Source organism: Arctopsyche grandis, chromosome 9, assembly GCF_051622035.1.
Source record: "Arctopsyche grandis isolate Sample6627 chromosome 9, ASM5162203v2, whole genome shotgun sequence".
In the NCBI taxonomy this organism is placed as follows: domain Eukaryota; kingdom Metazoa; phylum Arthropoda; class Insecta; order Trichoptera; family Hydropsychidae; genus Arctopsyche; species Arctopsyche grandis.
Window position 1 is genome coordinate 20788614 of NC_135363.1, and position 22409 is coordinate 20811022.

Genomic DNA, 22409 nt, shown 5'->3' on the forward strand with positions numbered 1-22409 from the left:
CAACTGCAAATACAACACATCTCTGTGATGCCCAAATGGAAGAGAGTAAATCAAAATTCCATTCATAAATCACAATCAATCATGAAAACAATGATGAGCGCAGACTACCAGACGAATAGGTGGAAAATATCGCATTCAGACTCAGCAGTAATGATTTCATTAAGAAGTCGAATAGCTCTTGGAATAGGAGCCATTCGAAAAAGAACAGTACGAGCAGGAGGTACAACCATAAAAGGATGATGTCTACCACGCACATAATTATTAAGGACAATTAATTAATCCATTGAGACATCTATGGATTTAGACTTATACATATTTTTTTTACAAATTGTACATACATTACATTCAGAAAATTTGTGACAGCAGGTAGGATGATTTTATTTGTTTTTCCAATTTGAGGAACCGTTTCAACAATGATCAGATAAAATTAGCAAACTCTAATAAGAAAAAATCGACTTGGAGTCACAAATATCCAAGTCTAACCAGCAGTATTAAAGATTAACCCGGGATCAAACCCAATAATCTCTTGGTGCTAAACATAAACGCAACCACTGAGCGATACTACATATGTATATGTGTACCTTTTAAACAGCTGAAGTCTACCTAGGCAAGCCGTGCCGTACGATTAATTGTGTCGGCGCCTTCAATTCGCATTCAACTTCATGATGTCGTATTGGATTAGTATAGAAAAACTTAAACAATTCATCAAAAATGCTAGGGTTCTTTTAGGGCCCCCATCCAAACGAGGGCCCTGAGGCGAGTACCTCCCCCGCCTGTGCGTAAATCCGCCACTGTCAATACGTATAATCTTCATTGGTGGAATCCACTTTTGTGAGGATTTTTGTGAGTTCAGTTCCGAGTCCAACAACAGCCAAAGAGCTGTAACAGGACACCGAAGCGCATTCCACGTATTTTTAAGTTCGTTTGATATATGCATGTGCATATATACATACATACATGCATACACTCGAAAATATCCTCTGTTTTTGTGTACGGCGAGCAGCCCCTTTGCTCTCGAATCCAACCGCCCGACACTATTTATATCCGACTTATTTCAGACTGTGTACATATCCATCGCGGGACGAGATGAAATTATACCTCGATATGTGCAAAATCATTACAAATCGATGTTTCGGTCCTACAAATATCCACCTGGTTATAAATACATATACATATGTAGGAATCGTGGAATTTATCCATCGAAACAAAACTTGGGAATCGGCCGGAATTGGAATTTGTTTGCAGGTCAAACGTTGGTTATATTATACACATGCATACATACATAGTTGGCAGATTACATCGACTTAATTTAAATCGGTAAATTTTGAAATATCGTGTGACTCGAGTTTGGCAACCTTTATACTCGAAATTAATAAAAAGGCGTGTTCATAAAAATGATATAAATTGTAAATTTTGGCTAAATACATACAAATTAATATAACTTTCATTAAACCAAAGAATATTGTTGGTATGTCGTATAAATAACTGTAATAAGGTTTATTTTAATTTTCATTTATATCAACTATTATGTTTCAATTGTTTTTGCATATCGTTATTGTGTTTCAAATCAATTACTATTCAATAAATTATTTAAGATACAAAAAAATGCTATAGATAGAAATAATTACATATAAATTTCTTATTTAATATATTATTTTTAAATTATGCGCACTTCAGAAGGAATTTTGGATCCTTAGATTTTTAACAACTTATATAAATAATAAAATTGGCCTGTATTTATTTGGTCAGTAACTTCGTAGGCTTTGGTTAGTAAAAGAGGTAAGTAATATACATATATTATTGGTCACTACTTGACTATTTTCTTTTTGTCAAAAAATAATTAAAACAATAAGAGGTTTACTAACCTTTATTATTATCTATACGGTGTATTATCACAGAAAATTTCTAAAAGTTACTGACCACTCATTAAAAAAAGGCCCATTCAAATTTTTGCCTGCTCAAATTAGTATGCTATAACACTATTTTATTATTGTAACAAATTTTTTGTGGATGTTACTAACCATTTATTGAAAAAAATCTGGTCACTTAATTTGTTACCAATAATAAAATAACAAAAAGTAAAACATAAAATTTAAAATAAAATAAAAATTGGGGGCAATGATAACGTTCAATAACAATTTTTTTTGAAAAATCCAAATATTTTTAACAACTGCACCAAAATCAAATTTTCTTAAATCTGAGTATCAAAATATTCAGTAAAAATCTCGAGATAGAATTTTCTCACGAACACAAAACGTCATCTATTGTTGCTACGTACTGCAAATCTGTGTATTCGAATATTTTTTTATATGAACTTATTTTTAATTTACGATTTACAGCAATTTGATGTACCAGATTAGGATTCTTTTAAAATTTCAATAATATCTTGACCTTCCAAAACTTCATCTAAATAATTCAAAGCTTACTATTCGATATACAATATTCAAATTCGAATATTTGGCAACTCTACTACGTATGTACATATGTATGTATATAGATTAAGTAAAAAGTTTCAAAACGATCGGAAATTTGTAGGAAAAAATACTGAATCGTTAGCGATTCAGTATTAGACTAAATAGAGTGTATAGAACAGGCTTGTAAAAACTAGATTGAAAAGCCATCCATTCTAAGATATTCGACATAAATTAAGTGAAATTTAGCTGTATATCAAAAATCCTTTATATAAGCAGCAAATTTTAATATTAAAGTTTCTACAAATTTGATGAAATCTAATATATAATTTCGAAAGAGAGTATGTATTATGTAACATTCGTTGGGAACTTTGTAAACAGGTAAGTTTCTATAAAAATATATTTTCTTTTCGATTCAAATAAATTCGCCCCCAGCCCCGGGGGGCACTGAAGGTCCCCGTAGGCGAAGGCGCCGGGGGCGAATCTAATATATTTTTTCGAAAGAGACTTTGTATATATATGTGTAACTATCGTTGGTTCGTAGAATCCGTGACGTTAAATTTAATAAAACAAAAACAAATGAATTTGAATAAATCAAAACTATTCAAATAAATTGTTTACTATGAGATTGGCCATTTTAAGCGGTTTATATTACAAATACCGAGCAAAGCCGGGTCAAACCACTAGTATCCTATAACTATGAAATACGTATGTACCTACATACATATGTACATACATTCAATTTCTGACTTGGTTGTATTGAGAGTTTCCCGTGTGGATATTACGCTCGAGAGTGCAAAGGGTTAGCATGAATGACTTTTGACCTATGGGGCAGTGTCGTCAGTGCTGGATTTGGCGTTTCGCAACATGGTTTTGGTAATTTGATACGAGCCACACTGCTGTAAAATCAACACCGCATAAATCGTGTGAAATTACATCGACCGATCCGTGAATGTGTGCAAGTATTGTGATCCGGTGATTTATCCCAATGGAATATAAAACAAATTTTCATTATTATTTTCATACACACTCGAGCTTGTTTGCGGGGATGCCTGTGTGCGAATATGAGTTGGTTTACAAAGTGAGCAAGGTTGTCATACGATACAGGCGAGTGCTATCTGAACAGTCTCCGGTGACAAATGGCAGAAGGCAAGAAGTAAACAATACATTCTCTCCTCTCGAACTTTTCGAAATACACCGAAAACTCGAAACCGAGCACCTCCTCGTGAAATTTCAGGATTACTTGCGGCGACTCTATTGAATGACACCAATTTGAATAAAGCAGTGGTGATGCAATCGATTGTGATATAAAAAGTGGAAGAAACGTCATCTCTACCTATGTATATTAACACGAGTATCCGATTTCATTTGAAGTGGTTTTTGATTAAAACTAAGCCAGAGTTTTCATTGTCGGCTGCGAATAGACTGAAAATCTCTAATGAGTCTGTTTTATAAAAGCAAATTTAGATAACACAACATAGCTACATAATTTAATTGAATATTCTTAATCAAAATATGTTTATTTTCGTAATATTACATTCAATATCTTAAAATATAACTAAATTTTTATATAATATGTACAAATACATATAACTAGTGGTTATCCTCGGCTTCGTTCGTTATTCATGACATTAATTTTTTTTTTTAAATAAATTTATTTTAATCGAATTTATTTGAATGTTTAACGACAGCCAATCCGAAACGAATTACACACACACAACGAACGGTCTTTGTTTTACTAATAATAATACAAAATGGCGCTTATCCATTTAAAAACATGATTGATTCATTTTTATATATGATGTATACATATGCAACAATGTCATTTATTTAGAAATTTATGAATCAAATGTATAAAATTCAATACTTTGTTAATTGTAATTATTATTCGATAAGAGCCTTTTGTATACTTACATTATTTTTAGTTGCGTATTTAACTTAATCATTTTTTTCTCACTTTACATATAGCATTATCTTGTCGAATAAAAACTACAATTAACAATGTATGACATTGTCCATATCGATAAAAAAAAAATATATATATAGAGTTAATTCATTTTGACGCAACCAAAAAGCAAGGTTTATATATTAATACGAAAATAAATTAAATTAAACGATGACAACTTTTTATCGAGACGTCAAAACAAATCATTCCATCAAATTTAAATAGGTATGACGATATATAATATTTTAAAGGCAAAAATTTATATAGTTAGTTGTTTTCAATAAATGGTCAGTAACTTTTACAAAAAAAAATTTTGATAAACAGACAATACTCGAATAGAAAGTGACTGATAATATAATCTACTGACTAAATCAAACGAAGTTACTGAGCCAAAAAATACAGGCCCGATTAAAAGTAAATATATTTCAGAATTCGAGTGAAATTTTACCCGAATCAAAAAGCTTCTGTATATTAGTGTCGAAAAAAATACAGTTACAATCAATCGAAAACAACGTATAAACGAAACGAAACAAACCATAACGAATGATCACCAAACACAGAACGATCAAAGAAATAGGCGCAGCGACTTTTCCAACTGCGAAAACTTTTCACGCGTGTAGGAAAATCAACACCAGACGAACGGAGGGTTTCAGACCGCGCTTCGGAGAACTTTTGGAAAGAGACGTTCCACAATATTCCAACAGTTTGAGAACGTATTATCCTTTGAAATCCGACTCTGACTTGGGCAAAAGTTCAGCGGCGATCGTGACTGTGCGAAACGCGCCAGTTATAAATATCCTAGCGCGCTAGCAAACACCACTTTGTTTTTATAAATAATCGGTGACGCGTTACGTGTTACGCCGCCGGGGGGGCACGGGGGGAGGGATTTACGATGGTTTATATTTCGGAAAAATCTCATACCTTGATTTCGTCGTCCGGAGCCTCCTTTTTGAGGGGCCTGTCGAGCAAGGGGGGGCTCGCCGAAGAGTGCGGCGAAGGTCCACTGGCCATCGTCAGCGGTCTCATTAAGATGGCCGATTGTGTTATCCGACGGTGGCCGCTACTGTAACGTTCAACTTGTCATGTTTCGTAATACCAAATAGCGCGAGTATAATACGTGTCCCCCCCTCGATATAATACGTCCACACTGTACGAAGGCCAGGAGCCAACTGTCAAGTGATAGTCGTGGGTTGTTTCTGTCTCATTCGCTCCTGTGGGTTGGTTCGGGGGCGGTAACCACCCCCTCCATGAGGCTCCTGATAACAAAAATACAAATCAACCTGTTATATACCTGTAAATTAGGCAAAATCAGGTGCGATTTAGTGTCGTGTGAGTGATTATCGCTAGGTAGCTGGAAAATTTCGTGGAAAATCTTGATTTTTCCGTACAAATGTATGGTGAATCGTAATTTGAGTGCATGCATTTTCGTTTTTATTATATACTAGCTGTATTACCCGGCTTCGCTCAGTGTTTATAATATAAACCGCTTAAACATGACTAAGCTAATTTAATTAAAAAAAAAAAAAAATTAAAAAATTTAAAAAAAAAATAAAAAAAAAATCAAAAAAAAAAATAAAAAAAAAATAAAAAAAAAATCAAAAAAAAAAATAAAAAAAAAATCAAAAAAAAAAATCAAAAAATTTTTTTTAAAAAATCAAAAAAAAAAATCAAAATTTTTTTTTGCCTTCTAGGGCTTCGCCCTCGGCGCCCCCCTGAGCCTTTGCCTTCTAGGGCTTCGCCCCTCCACGCCCCATGAGCAATTGCCGTTTAGGGCTTCGCCCCCCTTAGTTAATGCCTTTTAGGGCTTCGCCCCTCCGCACCCCCATGATTAAATGCCGTCTAGGGCTTCGCCCCCCTTAGTTAATGCCTTTTAGGGCTTCGCCCCTCCGCGCCCCCATGATTAAATGCCGTCTAAGGCTTCGCTCCCATGATCAGTTGCCTTTTAGGGCTTCGCCCCCCGCGCCCCCAAGATTAATTGCCGTTTAGGGCTTCGCCCCCCTTAGTTAATGCCTTTTAGGGCTTCGCCCCTCCGCGCCCCCATGATTAAATGCCGTCTAAGGCTTCGCCCCCATGATCAGTTGCCTTTTAGGGCTTCGCCCCCCGCGCCCCCAAGATTAATTGCCGTTTAGGGCTTCGCCCCCCTTAGTTAATGCCTTTTAGGGCTTCGCCCCTCCGCGCCCCCATGATTAAATGCCGTCTAAGGCTTCGCCCCCATGATCAGTTGCCTTTTAGGGCTTCGCCCCTCCGCGCCCCCATGATTAATTGCCGTCTAGGGCTTCGCCCCCCTTAGTTAATGCCTATTAGGGCTTGCGCCCCATGAGGCTGGGCCCCCCGGGCCCCCTTCGGGGCCCCACGGGGCTGCGCCCCTTGTGGCGCCCCCTTTTGAGCCCCATGGGGCTGCGCCCCATGAGGCTGGGCCCCCCGGGCCCCCTTCGGGGCCCCACGGGGCTGCGCCCCTTGTGGCGCCCCCTTTTGAGCCTCATGGGGCTGCGCCCCATGAGGCTGGGCCCCCCGGGCCCCCTTCGGGGCCCCACGGGGCTGCGCCCCTTGTGGCGCCCCCTTTTGAGCCCCACGGGGCTGCGCCCCTTGTGGCGCCCCTGGCGGGGCCCCATGAAACTACTCGCTTTGCGCCCCCGCGGGGGTGAATCCATTGAAACGAAAAAAACAAATCGGCGCCCATGGATCGAAAAAAAAAAAAAAATTAAAAAATTAAAAAAAAAAATTAAAAAAAAAATTAAAAAAAAATAAAAAAAAAAATCAAAAAAAAAATAAAAAAAAAAATAAAAAAAAAAATTTAAAAAAATCAAAAAAAAAATCATTTTTTTTTTTTTGCCTTCTAGGGCTTCGCCCTCGGCACCCCCCTGAGCCTTTGCCTTCTAGGGCTTCGCCCCTCCACGCTCCATGAGCAATTGCCGTTTAGGGCTTCGCCCCCCTTAGTTAATGCCTTTTAGGGCTTCGCCCCTCCGCGCCCCCATGATTAAATGCCGTCTAAGGCTTCGCCCCCATGATCAGTTGCCTTTTAGGGCTTCGCCCCCCGCGCCCCCAAGATTAATTGCCGTTTAGGGCTTCGCCCCCTTTAGTTAATGCCTTTTAGGGCTTCGCCCCTCCGCGCCCCCATGATTAAATGCCGTCTAAGGCTTCGCCCCCATGATCAGTTGCCTTTTAGGGCTTCGCCCCCCGCGCCCCCAAGATTAATTGCCGTTTAGGGCTTCGCCCCCCTTAGTTAATGCCTTTTAGGGCTTCGCCCCTCCGCGCCCCCATGATTAAATGCCGTCTAAGGCTTCGCCCCCATGATCAGTTGCCTTTTAGGGCTTCGCCCCCCGCGCCCCCAAGATTAATTGCCGTTTAGGGCTTCGCCCCCCTTAGTTCATGCCTTTTAGGGCTTCGCCCCTCCGCGCCCCCATGATTAAATGCCGTCTAAGGCTTCGCCCCCATGATCAGTTGCCTTTTAGGGCTTCGCCCCTCCGCGCCCCCATGATTAATTGCCGTCTAGGGCTTCGCCCCCCTTAGTTAATGCCTATTAGGGCTTGCGCCCCATGAGGCTGGGCCCCCCGGGCCCCCTTCGGGGCCCCACGGGGCTGCGCCCCTTGTGGCGCCCCCTTTTGAGCCCCATGGGGCTGCGCCCCATGAGGCTGGGCCCCCCGGGCCCCCTTCGGGGCCCCACGGGGCTGCGCCCCTTGTGGCGCCCCCTTTTGAGCCCCATGGGGCTGCGCCCCATGAGGCTGGGCCCCCCGGGCCCCCTTCGGGGCTTCACGGGGCTGCGCCCCTTGTGGCACCCCCTTTTGAGCCCCATGGGGCTGCGCCCCATGAGGCTGGGCCCCCCGGGCCCCCTTCGGGGCCCCACGGGGCTGCGCCCCTTGTGGCGCCCCCTTTTGAGCCCCATGGGGCTGCGCCCCATGAGGCTGGGCCCCCCGGGCCCCCTTCGGGGCCCCACGGGGCTGCGCCCCTTGTGGCGCCCCTTTTTGAGCCCCATGGGGCTGCGCCCCATGAGGCTGGGCCCCCCGCGCCCCCTTCGGGGCCTCACGGGGCTGCGCCCCTTGTGGCACCCCCTTTTGAGCCGTGGCGCCCCCTTTTGAGCCCCATGGGGCTGCGCCCCTTGTGGCGCCCCTTTTTGAGCCCCATGGGGCTGCGCCCCATGAGGCTGGGCCCCCCGCGCCCCCTTCGGGGCCTCACGGGGCTGCGCCCCTTGTGGCACCCCCTTTTGAGGCCCCATGGGGCTGCGCCCCATGAGGCTGGGCCCCACGGGGCTGCGCCCCTTGTGGCGCCCCCTTTTGAGCCCCATGGGGCTGCGCCCCATGAGGCTGGGCCCCCCGGGCCCCCTTCGGGGCCCCACGGGGCTGCGCCCCTTGTGGCGCCCCCTTTTGAGCCCCACGGGGCTGCGCCCCTTGTGGCGCCCCCTTTTGAGTCCCACGGGGCTGCGCCCCTTGTGGCGCCCCTGGCGGGGCCCCATGAAGCTACTCGCCTTGCGCCCCCGCGGGGGTGAATCCATTGAAACGAAAAAAAAAATCGGCGCCCATGGATCGAAAAAAAAAAAAAATCGAATCACGTGTTCGATGACGTCACCGATCTACGGACGACGACGACGAAGACGACGACGACGACGACCAAGGATATTTACATACAAAGTCTCTTTCCAAATTATAGATTAAGACTAGTTGTTTTACCCGGCTTTGCTCAGTATTTGTAATATAAACAGACAAGGTGAATCTAATAGTGAATCTCTAATGAATATTTAATTCATTTGTTTTTTTATTAAATTCATTTGAATCGAAAAAATATAATATTCAACCAATTGAATTGTCGTCATAGAAACTTTATTTTGTTTTCGAAGTTCCCAACCAAAGATGCAAACTTACAAAGTCTCTTTCGAAATTATATATTAGATTTATTTTACATATTCAACTTCGATGAGTCAAATATTTACTTTATCTATGTACGTGCAACAATAGATCAGTGGTTCTTAACCTTGTTGGAGGTACTGAACCCCACCAGTTTCATATGCGCATTCATCGAACCCTTCTTAATTGGATAAATAAAATATGATTTTTTTCAAATTCAAAACATATGTATATATTTTACTGGTGCAAAAAATGAACCGTGCATCAACGTCACTGTATTCAAAGAACAAAACCATTAAAACATGATTTTCACACAAAAACAAAAACATAATAATGAATATTTACTGCAAATCAGTGTGACTTCTGCTGTTGCCTTTCAGAGACCAGTTCAGAAATCTTGGCAAGTGCCACTCTCATGTCATTTTCGCAACAAAGTCTGTTCCTTTTATTCGTTTTTATGTCCAGCATCCTCGAAAAGGATTGCTCGCAAAGATATGTTGTAACAAACGGTATGAAAATCTCCAGAGCTTTCTTAGCAATAACAGGGTACGCTACCATTTGTTGACACCAAAATGTTGAGAGAGTTGTTGTTCTGAAGAGTTGCTGTTGAACCTGGCTTTGCTGAATTTGAACCCCTGAAACTGACTCAACGAACCTGACATTCGAACTGACAATCGAACCCCTGGTTAAGAACCACTGCAATAGATGAAATTTTGTGATCTTGCGAAAATTCGAACTCGAGATTTTCAAGATCTAGTTTTTACTAGTTGTCATGTAATGAACTTGGCGGTCTTAAATCAATTTTTTTCAACCTATGTATGTATGTATGTAACTATGTACATACATATTATGTACATACATACTATGTACATACAGCACACTCGATTTGATTCAACGTACCAGGCAAGGATTCTGTTAAAATTTTAATAATATTTTGACATTTCTAAAACATTATCTAAATATGTTATAGCTTACTATTCGGGTTTCGATATTCGAATAATTTAAATATTTGGTAGCCCTAACTTTTCGTGATTTTTTTGCCAACAATTGAATATATGTACATACATACGAGTATATTTTGTGTTTAAAAGACAAAATCTAATTAATCAGGATTTGATCGAAGGAATTGATTTTATTTGTAAAATCAAATAATAAAAAAATACGCATGTGTGCTTAATTTGAAACATTGCCAGTGTGCTTTGTTGGAATATGAAATTTTCGACTGTGTAATAATCGTGATGTCCTTTCACGTTTTATTACCAATAAAGAATAAATTAGTTTAATATAAAATTCCCTGATTTAATGCATTATATGTTTTAAGAACATTGTTGCATTTTTACGTGATTTAAAATGTAGCTCAGTGAAAAAAACCTATGCATATATGTACATATGTATGTACATACATATGTAGATTATATAGCCACGTTGATCTCATTTTTTTAATCCGCTGTTTGGAAAAAAATATTTACGCAATTAAAAGTAAATCATCATAATCCCCAATTGTATGCCGTGCGAATTCCTTGATTAATTTGATTTTTTTCAATCGCTTCGTATGATCATTTTTTACATATTATGATCAATCAAAATATGTAAAAAAAGGATGTATAGGATGTAAAAAAAACGTGATACGCATCTATGTATATAATTTCTCATAGGACGATATAAAAACTTCGCCCTATAGTCAAGTCGATACTATATATACATACATATATTCTAATAAAGTTTTTAAAATTTATATTCAGTTTGTGTAAATTATTTTTTACGGTAAAATTAATAATATAATAAAAATTCAGTTAAAATTGGAAAACTTAAGTTGGTGAATTTGGAATTTATAATCATTCTGAATATTGTCAGGAGCGAATAAATTCTCCATGGATTTTGTGTCTTAAAATATGTATTTAATTTCTTTCGAATTCGAATAAAAATTTATTTGTTCTCTACTTTAAGTTAATTTATTTCAAACATCAAAGCCTTAACTCCTGAGCTTTATTTTTTTCTTACATTGCAATAAATAGTAGATAGTGGCAGTGACGTCGCTACGATTAGTGTCAACCGGTGCGTTAAGGATATGACCCGCTTCAACCCGAAGTCATAAATTTACAAATGAAATAATAAAAAAAAACTTCTTCTGTGACAGATATGAGACTCTTGGCTTGAAAATTTTGAAACATAGCTGCTAATTCCTTAATGGTTCTTGCCCTGATATACATAGAGTTCAGAATGAAAACGGTCAATTCATTCAAACATCAGCTTCTTGTTTTCTTCTTGTAAAGTGAGTTCAGCGTCTCTTGTTTGCTCCCCCGCCAACCTCTTTTAAACCCTTCTCTCTATTGCAATTTCATTATCATCTCACTTGAAAAGCGCTTGTTCAATTTCATACTCCCACTAGGTGACCGCACTTTTCTAGTTATCTTAATGCTTAATAGCTTCCAGTAATGATAACGGCACCCCTAGCTACCCTTAGGTTGGAATACCCTTTCATTTGTTTTATTTTTACTAGCCTCTTCTTACTTCACTTTTGATTTTTTTTAATAAATTCAACAATACTACGAAATTTAGATAAACAAAAATTCCTCCAAACGAACGAGTTGTTTCGGTTGCGAATAAATTAATTTAAATTTCGTAGTATTGTTGAATGTATTTTTCATTTACTGTCACCCCCTAAATGGTGACACCCGGTGCGATCCACCCCCCCCCCCCCCGCACCTGCCTCGTGGCACCACTGGATACTGGGAGTAATCACCAAACAACTTGCAGGGGCTCTACGACATGGTCAAGTTCGGGTAGCCATCCTGTGAGATGGGGTCGATTCGACCATGTTAGTGGCTACTACGTTACTTCCTCCCCGCCCGTATTATATAGTCGTGTTTAAAACAACACTATAATTTCACTTCCCTCCAACTATCCCCCATGGTTGGAATCACCCCCCATAACATACAATGAATAGATTTAAGTGAAACCATTTATGGACCATTTTATAAAATTTATTATCTTTTTCTAAAAAGTATCTTAATTTTAAAAAATACACTTCATTAAATTAGAAGAATAATAAAATAATAATATATTTAAAATAGATATCCCATATTCAGCTGATAAACAATATTTCAAATTTATCATCCTGAGATTTACACATGGCTGTAAAGTTTTGCACTCGACAGCCATAACCTCTAAAAAAAATTATCAACTGTCACACCTATCGTTTGACATTAGAGCTGTCTGCGGCTTGAATTCGTCGCAAAACTAAAATGTATATTTGAACACACTAAATCAAATCAGGTATGAAGGAAGCAAATAGAAATTACAACAAATATTTCATTCGTTCCTTTAATAATATAGTCCATAAATATAAATCGGAAACGTTACTTCAACTCACACCACTCTTGTGCAAATCTGTATGATTAAACACATACTTCAAATAATATTACTCAAAGTTTGGTTATAATTTGGTTGCTGTTTTAGGAATGGCTGCCATTCGTCACAGTCTCCAAAAGGAGGTCTTCGAGAGCAATGGAGAACGCCTACTGGTCGTATGCGAAGTCGCTAAATTGTTGAAGAAGAAAAACACTTGTTATTTATGCATCGTCAACAGCACCGACTTACCTACATCAGTATCGATATGTCAAGTGAAAAAAATAGACAAAAATTCATTCAAAAAGAAACGCACATGGCTTTTGAATGAAATTAGAACTATCGACGGAGGGACCGATATTGGAGTATGTTTCTTTCATTATGATTGCATTGAATTCATCTCAATTCAAAATCCATATTGGATTCGGATGAAATCAACGTATCCTCTACTAAATACACTTTATTATACACAGAGTATTATATTTATCTTTTGAGTATTCTTGCATTTTACAAATCCTGTTTAAAACTTTTAAACTACTCTAAGCTGATTTGAAATACATATATTTTAATGAAAACACTTCTATATTATGTACTTAATCTATTTTCAGTCATTGACATTAGACATAAATGCCGAGAAGCTATATAGATGGGTCGCCCTGAATGAACATGATAGGCAAAACTTCATCACTGCTTTGCATCAGATGGTGGTGCACAGTAAAGCTAAAATTGAATTTGTACACTTTCCAGAAAAGTGGCTAGGTTCGCAGTCTATCGATAGTCCTGATAGCCCCCTCATATTACCAGGTAACATAATTAAGATTTTATAATATTTGTACAATAGAATTAATGACTCTTTTGTAATAAATATTTTTTTAATTTCCAGTTCAAGTTCCCGAGAGTGAATCTGGCTACGAATATCAAGCGCTCAGTGGCGATTTAGACAATATTGGTGATCTCGTAGCTTTAATAGGAAACTGTGATACTGCTATATCAAACGCTGAACAATTTATGTCACAATTAGGCGATAAATTATCATTATTAGATGGGGTGATCTATCTCTTATATTACTACTGTGATTTGACTAATGCTTTGTCTTTCATGAAACTAATCCGTGTTTGTGCTTGTAGGAGAATATAGAAAGTATGTTAGTGTCGGAAGCACAAGTTGAATCATTAATGAATAAATTAGAGGAAGCTATAACATACGCTGAAACTGTAGAAACTAGATTAGACAAGTAATCTTTTTTTTAATTTTATATTAAACTACGATATTTTTTATTATGATTAAATTAATTAAATTAAATTTTTATTCTTAGATATGATGAAATGTTGTGTCATATTAGAGACACAATGGACAAAATGGAAGAAAAGAATGGTATGATTGAAACTGCCAATAGAAATAGTCAACGCTTGTTGTTACAATTGGAAAGCGTCATTGTAAGTATTTGAATTGCATTTTTAAATATGTATACATAGAAGTGTGTATTTTAATGGTTAATTTTATTATAGGCTTGGCTTGATGTGTCAGGATCTTCGATGGATGTAGTCTTAAATACTCCAGAGGGCCGTGAGGCTGCATTAGCCGCTGGAAATATTCTTCGTAACACTCTTACATCGACTCCTCCACCATTTGTTTTAAGGTTTATAATTTTTTTCAAAACAACATTCAAATGTATAATGTCAAAAACGAGTATTTATCGACATATATATAATTTGTGTAGATTATCAGCAACACAAGAACAACAAAGAAAAGTAAACAAGTACAAAGAAAAGTTTGCTCAAGCTGTTTCGAGATACCTCAACATTCTTCTGATTCATCTGCGTAATGATGCGATTCAAGAAGTCGCCGGATTCGGTTCCGACGGATCAATAATGTTACCCCAAAGAACTCATATTCATGATGAACTCCAAGAATACGCTCCGCTAATGCATTGGACTAAACAAATGGAACCCAAATCTTACGCTGCATTGACTGGGGTATTTCAGATTTTTATTCAATGATTTATGGTACTTAATTAGATATCAGTTTTAATGATGGTATGAAAATAATTTTAGGTGTATACAACTTCGATGAGCAAACTATATGACCGAGATATACGGTTGTTCTTTGAACATGCACGTCAGTTGATCGGTGGGAATTCCATTGCAACAAATTCAAAAGATAAGAAAAGTAAATCTAATGATTTAAAGGAAGACGCCTCTAATCATTCCAATTCGTCACATTCTTTTGATGCCATATTAGAAACGGTAATATGCGTTGTATAGTTGCTAAACAACCGCGATGCATTTTTTCAATATTATTACTTGAATGGCATATTTATACCTTATCATTATTTTATAAAATTTTCTTATAAGCAAATTCTTTGAAGAATCTCTCTTACTATTTTATTTTATTTTATTTATACTCGAGAAAGGTGGCATAGCCGATGGACCCAATTTTATATTTTTTCAAGATGTTATCAGGTTGCCTCTGTGACATCTATATGGTATTAAATTTATAGATTATAAATTTTGAAATCATAATATTGGTGACATATATGATGGCTTTTGCCAATTTGATGGGGAACCGTTTCAACAATTAAATCAGATAAATTGGCAACTCTGATAGGAAACGATCGATTTGGCTTCACAAATATCCAAGGCTGACCAGCAGCATTACAGATAATACTCGGAATATATTATTTTTAATCGAAGTCAAACCGCAGAATCGAACCCGGTAATCTTTCAGTGGTTAGCATTGATGCAACCATCAAGCTATGCTGCTGGCAAAATGATTTCACAAATTATTGATTTTTTTATTTGTTTTGTTAAGTTGATTGATTTAGTTTCTAAAAGGATATGTGTATATTTATTTACTAATAAGTTATATGTGTGAAATGTAATTTTTGGCTATAAAAATCATATAAAGTTTATATTATTGCAGGTGCTTTCTCAATTAGAACCTGTATGCTTGAGTGAACAAGAATTTTGTGTATCATTTTTCCAATTAGACGGACCTAAGGTAAATGGATTGTCTATACCCGTTATTGAACTTAATTTTGGCAGATTAATTCATTGCTATTTTTTTTATGAATGTTTAAGAGTGGGCAACAATCTCTCGATGGTTCTTTCAATGCCGATACATCAACGAGTCTTGTCATGTCACCGTCGAGTGATGATCTGAGCGGAAAAGATCTGTCGCCTGGATCGGGTGACATTCAAAACCAAACGCAAGAATTAAACAGGTCGCGCCAAGAAAAATTATTCAGCGAAGATGTACGCCGAATGATGGCCGAGCTGTTTCCGAGTCTCGAACAGGAATTGGCTGCTTTCATAGCGCACTATGAAAGAGTCGACGCTTAGTGAGTTTCTTCAATTTCGTTGAAACAATTATGCTTTTGTTGGATTTTACTTCATTTTTTTTCATTTGTACAGTGGCTGTATGCAAACGTTGGTAGTTGTGAGTTCGCATGTCTTGGCTGCTCGGGATGCGGGTAGTTTGCTGTCCGTATCACTCGGATCATGTTTGGTACAAGCCAAGCGTGCCTGCGATGCTGCAATGAAACGTCGATTGCAGGTTCTTATTGAACCTTGCAAGGCTACAATGAGAAAACCAAAATGTGGAATTTTACCATTTGTTGAAAGCTTTGAAGTTTGTATATCTGATTTAATTTCCATATTTTTAAGTTTATTCTATATATAAATTTACAATGATGAATGTTTTGTAGGAATTTTGTAAGACGGCGGAAGGTATATTCAGTAAATCAAGTAGAAGAGTCGATCTTGATAAATGGTATGTGCAATTAGTAACTGCAATGATGCAATCTATACAACGACAAGACCATCCTAAAACACCACATCAAGTTATAAAAATGGGTAAATTATAAACATATTGAGTTTTATGCATAGAAGTAGTATGCCTAGAATTGTCATTGTTAACAAAAGTATCAACTAAAAGCGAGCCATCGAAGAGAGAGACGGAAAGTCAGAAGAGAGACAAGAGAGAGAGAGAGAGACGAAGTTTAGCAAACAATGAACAAACTCTGACTCAAAGGCTGAGAGCGATTCTATGCATTCTACTTCTATGGTTTTATGTGATTAGAATGAATTTAGAGTTACGTATATGATGTGTCATTTCAGAGAATTTTCATCATTTATATGCACTATTGTGTCAATTGAAGATACCATCTTTAGATACATTGAGGAAAGAAGCAAAAGTTAAATATATTGAAGCTCAAAAGGCGTATGTTACGCATTACTTTGGAAGACCCTTGGAAAAGCTTAATGTGATTTATTATACCATTATATTGATATAACCGTTTTTATTATGCAAAAATGAAAATAAAAATTGTTTTTTTAGCAATTCTTTGAAGGTGTCGAAAGTCGCGTCAGCCAAGGTGTGAACAAAGCGGAAATATCATACCAGACAGCATTCAGCAAACAAGAGTTGAGGAAAGTGATAGCAATGTATCCGCATAGGGAAGTCAAAAAAGGCCTCGATAGTTTATATAAGAAAGTAGAAAAACATCTTTGCGAAGAAGAAAATTTACTTCAGGTACCCTTCAAACAATATCGAAAATAGATATTTTCAACCTATATATAAATTTATGACTCTTAATACACAGGTGGTCTGGAGAGCAATGCAAGAAGAATTCATCACTCAATACAAATATTTAGAAGAACATATACAGCAGTGTTATCCAGGTTCGATGATCGCATTGGACTTTTCTATCAAAGACATCTTGGATACCTTTTCGGAAATAGCTCGGTCGCACTGAAACGTCAACGATGACATGTATATCTATTTGCTCGTACACGTTTATCGATATTTATGTGTAGTATATAGCCTTTTAGGAATGTTTAATTTAGAGGTGTTATCAAAGATCGGTAGTCTCATGTACAGGGAAAGCCTTAATGACATTTCAAGAGATGGAAAACAAAAACAAAAAATAAGACAGTAACGGCTGTATATAATTGTGCCTTTAGTTTTCACAGTTTGTGAAATCATTGTTGCTGTTAAATCTGTATTAGTTATGTATGTATTCAATTAAAAATGTAATTTTATTTAATCCATTCTTGTAAATTATGCGATATCAAATGGTACAAACATTGTATTTACATTGAAAAACGTTTAAAACTCATACTGAGGGTCTGTTGTAAAAATACGTATGTTCAGATTCTTCATATTAGCTACGAATGTTTATTATTGAAATGATTTTAATGTTATTTATATTTAATTTATTCTTTAATCAAAAAAAATATCTTATTTTCTTCTAAATTAATACCTTTTAATCATATCAAAATTAATTGCTTTAAATTAAATTTTATTCTGGTCATAATAATCATCATTGTAATAATGTATGTGTTTATGTAAATGCACAGCATAAATGTGCATAGTAAAAAATGAAAGTGTAAACAAAACGGTTCCACTTTATTTCATTGAATCTCTCTTATTTTATGCAATTAATAATAAATCGTTTGATATACGATATTTTCACCAAGTATGAAGTTTTTAATTTAAAAAAAAATGCACAAAATTTATTAAATCATTTATTTAAATTATAGAATTATATATATATATAACTGCAGCAAATAATATATTACAACTAAATTATCATCCAACAAAGTGATTCAGCTACGTGAATTGATGTTTTCCTGCAAATTTCCTTAATCAATGGAATCTGGTGGAGAGAAATTAAGGTAGATCAACCCGGATGTTTTCGCCTAAAAAAGTAAATCATGAGTCAGTCAATGCATTTAGCGAATCATCTGAATCAACGATAACTTACGGTGAAAATGCTCGCTCCTGCGAAAATTATTCCGCCAATCAAAGTCAAGTTATTTCTGCGTTGTCTGGCGGCAAAAGCGTCCGACCACGAGCCGGCAGGAACGGGCAATTCGTCCATGCTTGGTGCTTTGAAATCTGAATGTTTTCCGTGATAGGAACGAGCTGAAACAGTTTAAAAAAAGTTATTACTAATGAAACTGTAAAAAAAAAACATAAAAATCAAAATTATATGTATTATATTATATAATTGATTTGTTTTATTTGTATGAAAAAAGCATAGCGACAAATTTGACGAATTACATATCAGAATGCAACGCAACAGTAACCTATAACTAACTTTATCTAATGGCGATTTTATCAGTTATCATACAGGTATTTGTAATTGTACAAAATTTTATAATTTAGTATTATTGAATACAGTGGTTATATCATCTCAACCAGTTGAGCTCAGCTTAGTAATAAGGTATAAAAATTTAATATGTGTACATAAAAGTTGACATGACTTGGATGCTGCAAAAATCTAGATGGGTCCGTACAAAATTAAAACCGTTAAATGATTGCCATTCTAGAAACTAACAACTCTTTTCAAGGCATACACATCACTATATATCAAATATCAATACTCAATTTTAACCGTTTGCCCGCGGCCATCTTCTATGGAAGCTTTGGGAGACAAGTCTGTAGCGCGGCTGTCTTCTATAGAATTTCTGAACTTTGCACGGGATTTTTAGCCTTATATGCGCCAATTTCAACTGTTTCAAGGTTCAAAATTGGTTGAATATATTACTAAGAGTTGAATGCCATCTATTCAATTTGCTTAAAATTAATATATACCAGTCAAAATTAGTTTTTTGTGGAACCATACTGAAACCTCGTTTATGTGACGTCACGTCTGTTGAACAATGGCGACGATACGTCTCAATTGTATGAAGAATGATTATTTGATAATTAAGCCAAAACTACGAGATATATTATGTATTTTATTGTTTAAAATAATACTGTATGTGTTAATTAAAATATCTGGTTACTTGAGTTAATATTAAAATCTGTATTTAAGGTCGAAAACTCGATTGCCAAATTCGCGAAAAAGGTGCCGCGTACAGGGCTTGTTCGCTATATTTATTGCCGCGGGCAAAGGGTTAATACTCAATTTTAAGCCTTGGAAAAAAATGAGTTTGAGGTTATGGCGCGTTATGTAATAGTCTGAGGTTATCGAAGCAGGGTAAAAAGTAGCAAGAGCAATACAGTTGAAATAGGTTATATGTTGAAGAATGAAGAATGAAGAGAGACAGGTGGGGGTAGACACCTCGATCGATTATATCCGATGTCAACAGTGATTACTTAACAGGGTTGGTTTCTCAGGGTTGCTTGGGAATGTTGTAATATGATGGATTACCGTTCCTGGACACGAGCATCCTAGCACTCCTGGCGGCCTGCATCGTGAAGTCGAAGGTTGTGATCGAAGATCGAACTCCCGAGCGTGATCGAAAGCCGACACTCGTAGACTCGAACTGACGGCACCCCGTACCACTTAAACACTCTCTGCAACCGTAGTGCAATCATTTGCTTTTTTTTTTTAATATAAATTAAAATTTGTTTGCCGATTAAAATTGTAGTAATAAACGAGTTTAATTTTAAAATATAAATGATTAAACAAGCGCGGCATTTTTAATGTGAATTAAAATAATATTGCTATCAGTTAATAGTGAACATGAGTTCCGTCGAAGACAAAATATATTCAATCACGCTGCAGGTTTCATACTTCAATACCATAGAAGTAGAATGCATAGAATGGTCATTGTTTACAAAAGTATCGTATAAAAGCGAGCCATCGAAGAGAGAGACGGAAAGTCAGAAGAGAGACAAGAGAGAGAGAGACGAAGTTTAGCAAATAATGAACAAACTCTGCCGCGCAGAGTTTTTGTAGCAACATTTTCGGAGGCTGAGAGCGATTCTATGCATTCTACTTCTATGTTCAATACATATTGTAAACGCAATGATACACCTAAGTCAACGACTAGTGTTTCCCCTCCTTAAATACTTTGTAATTTATTTTTATCCGACTATATGTACATATATTAAATATGGTTCGGTGATCATTGGTCACAAAGCGCTCCCCCAAAAGTCACTAAAATCTCTATAACGGAACATCTGGCAGCCGAAAAGTCCATCATACTAATGATAACTATCATACTAACGAAAACTCGAGTGCCAAATATTCCGCATTCGCAGTTTTCATAGCAAACATATGACCATCGCAATGTGACTAATAATCCAATTACCACTAAATATGTATACTATTTCCATCTTGCGGTACCGAACGGAAAATTCATAACCCCGATTTTAGTATTTTATCTCAATACCTTGTTAATTATTTGAGCTATTATGTTACTGGTAAATATTTCAATGACAACATGTTCTATGTGTTTATTTACGAACAAATATTTGATCTGTCGTCTCCCTATTTCAGCTTTTGTACAAATGGTGTTGTTACTAGTTCCATACTCTCTGAAAAAATAGACTATCTGTAATTCTGGTTCGGTGATTGCTAGTAAAATTTGAACCGGTCAGAGGACAACCGGTCGCTCTAGATCAGTCACACGTGATCACCCGTCACACTAAAACTGGTCACGAGAAAACTGGTCACACCCGAAAATTGGTCACGATAAAACTGGTCACACCCAAAAATTAAAAATTGGTTGAATTTTCGGGTGTGACCAGTTTTATCGTGACCAGTTTTAGTGTGACGGGTGATCACGTGTGACCGATCTAGAGCGACCGGTTGTCCTGTGACCGGTTCACATTTGACTAGTAGTCCGTTTACCGTAATTCTGTATATATCTATAGTTAACCATATAAATCTTTAAATATACCTATATATTTTTCAAGTGCTATATTCTCATATCACTGTGGACCATAATATAACTTGCAGCTAAGTATTGCAATTTACCGTCAAATTTCATAAACCAGTAAACGGTAAATGATTTTTCACACTACCGGTAAACCGATATTTACCGGGAAATGAAAAAAAAATGTGGATTACATAACTGTGTGTGGTTACTTTTCCTAAAAACGTTATCCTAGATTGAATCGTAAATAATAAAAAATAAATTTTAGGTGAATAATGTCATATAAATGCATTTAGGTGAATAATGTCATATAAATACATTTAATTAAATTCGTAATAATAAATATATTTTTTTTTAAATCAATTATATTTTTTTATTTAAAATTTGGATCATTTGATAGCTTGAATCATAATTGAAACAGCCATCTGATCGCATTTATTTCAATTTGGTTGGTTTTTGTTGCCAGTGAATTTATCAATTTGAAATTGCCACATTTAATACTGAAAATAAGCAAATTCCAGACAACCGAACTAAGTATACATATGCACTTAATTCGCGATAGAATATTTTCCGATAATTACCGGTAAATTTTAAAATGTACCGGTATTTACCGATGGTGAAATTTCGGCGATTTACCTGTAAACCGGTATATCTGTATACCGGTATTGCAGCCGCTTTTTGTCTCAAAAACGAATATTAAATTGCAAGAATCTATACAAATACCATAAATGATATATGTACATATGTACATCAAATCCAATTTCTAGAATATTCTGGAAAAAATTTAGAATCCGAAAATGTAGGCTCAGTATGTACATACTTCATATATTCTTATTTGACTCTCGTCCTAAAATGTTTGAAGCCCCTGCTTCAAGTCTCTCGCCAACACCTATTTTTTACAAGCTTTTTTTTTTCTTTTTACGTTGAATGATTTTAAACTGGTATTTGTCACTGTTAATAATAACAGATAGATGGTTTTTTTTTATTTTACGACTTTTCGATATTTTTGTTCATTGGTGTAAGTAGAAATACACGTGTTTTATTTTTCAACTCTTAGAAAACAGTTATAAAACTTTATTCGACAAAAATATATTGAAGACACACAATAATACTTTTAATACCAATTTGAATTTATATCATTTTTCTATTCATTTTCATAAAGAAAAAAATATATATTAAAAAAACGTGAATATAATCTTTGTATTCACACCTTAGATAATTCCGAATCTCGTCTTGAACCCAATACTTCGCT

The 22409-nt window shown here is 36.7% G+C and overlaps 3 protein-coding genes across 5 annotated transcripts in view; 1 reads left to right on the top strand and 2 right to left on the bottom strand.

Moving 5' to 3' along the window:
* Nucleotides 1-5569, bottom strand: part of Sobp (Sine oculis-binding protein) — a 59562-nt gene extending 53993 nt beyond the window's left edge. Inside the window, exon 1 of one of the 2 annotated variants that reach the window (XM_077438349.1) lies at nt 5278-5569. In XM_077438349.1, coding sequence (XP_077294475.1) covers nt 5278-5382 — 105 coding nt within the window. In that variant the 5' untranslated portion in view covers nt 5383-5569. Of the gene's footprint in view, nt 1-4891; nt 5175-5277 lie in introns of those variants that run through there. The other variant, XM_077438350.1, reaches the window with a different exon arrangement.
* A 6804-nt stretch (nt 5570-12373) lies between these two features.
* Sec3 (exocyst complex component Sec3) lies at nt 12374-18019 on the top strand. 2 transcript variants are annotated; one of them, XM_077439063.1, is made up of 16 exons: nt 12374-12470; nt 12654-12907; nt 13151-13346; nt 13426-13589; nt 13670-13776; nt 13858-13978; nt 14051-14181; nt 14263-14518; nt 14597-14788; nt 15465-15542; nt 15623-15882; nt 15956-16172; nt 16249-16396; nt 16661-16806; nt 16881-17075; nt 17146-18019. In XM_077439063.1, the coding sequence occupies exons 2-16, from the start codon at nt 12656-12658 to the stop codon at nt 17296-17298; spliced, it is 2616 nt and encodes an 871-aa protein (XP_077295189.1). In that variant the 5' UTR covers nt 12374-12470; nt 12654-12655; the 3' UTR covers nt 17299-18019. The 2 variants fall into 2 exon arrangements, with proteins under 2 accessions (XP_077295189.1, XP_077295190.1); XM_077439064.1 differs by lacking the exon at nt 12374-12470 and having other exon boundaries at nt 12644-12907.
* Nucleotides 18020-18057: 38 nt separating this feature from the next.
* Nucleotides 18058-19974, bottom strand: COX7B (Cytochrome c oxidase subunit 7B). The gene is made up of 4 exons (XM_077438787.1): nt 19964-19974; nt 19705-19850; nt 18310-18470; nt 18058-18244 (listed from the first exon to the last, which is right to left on the bottom strand). Exons 1-4 carry the CDS (start codon nt 19972-19974, stop codon nt 18188-18190), a joined length of 375 nt encoding a protein of 124 aa, XP_077294913.1. The 3' UTR covers nt 18058-18187.
* Nucleotides 19975-22409: the final 2435 nt, after the last annotated feature.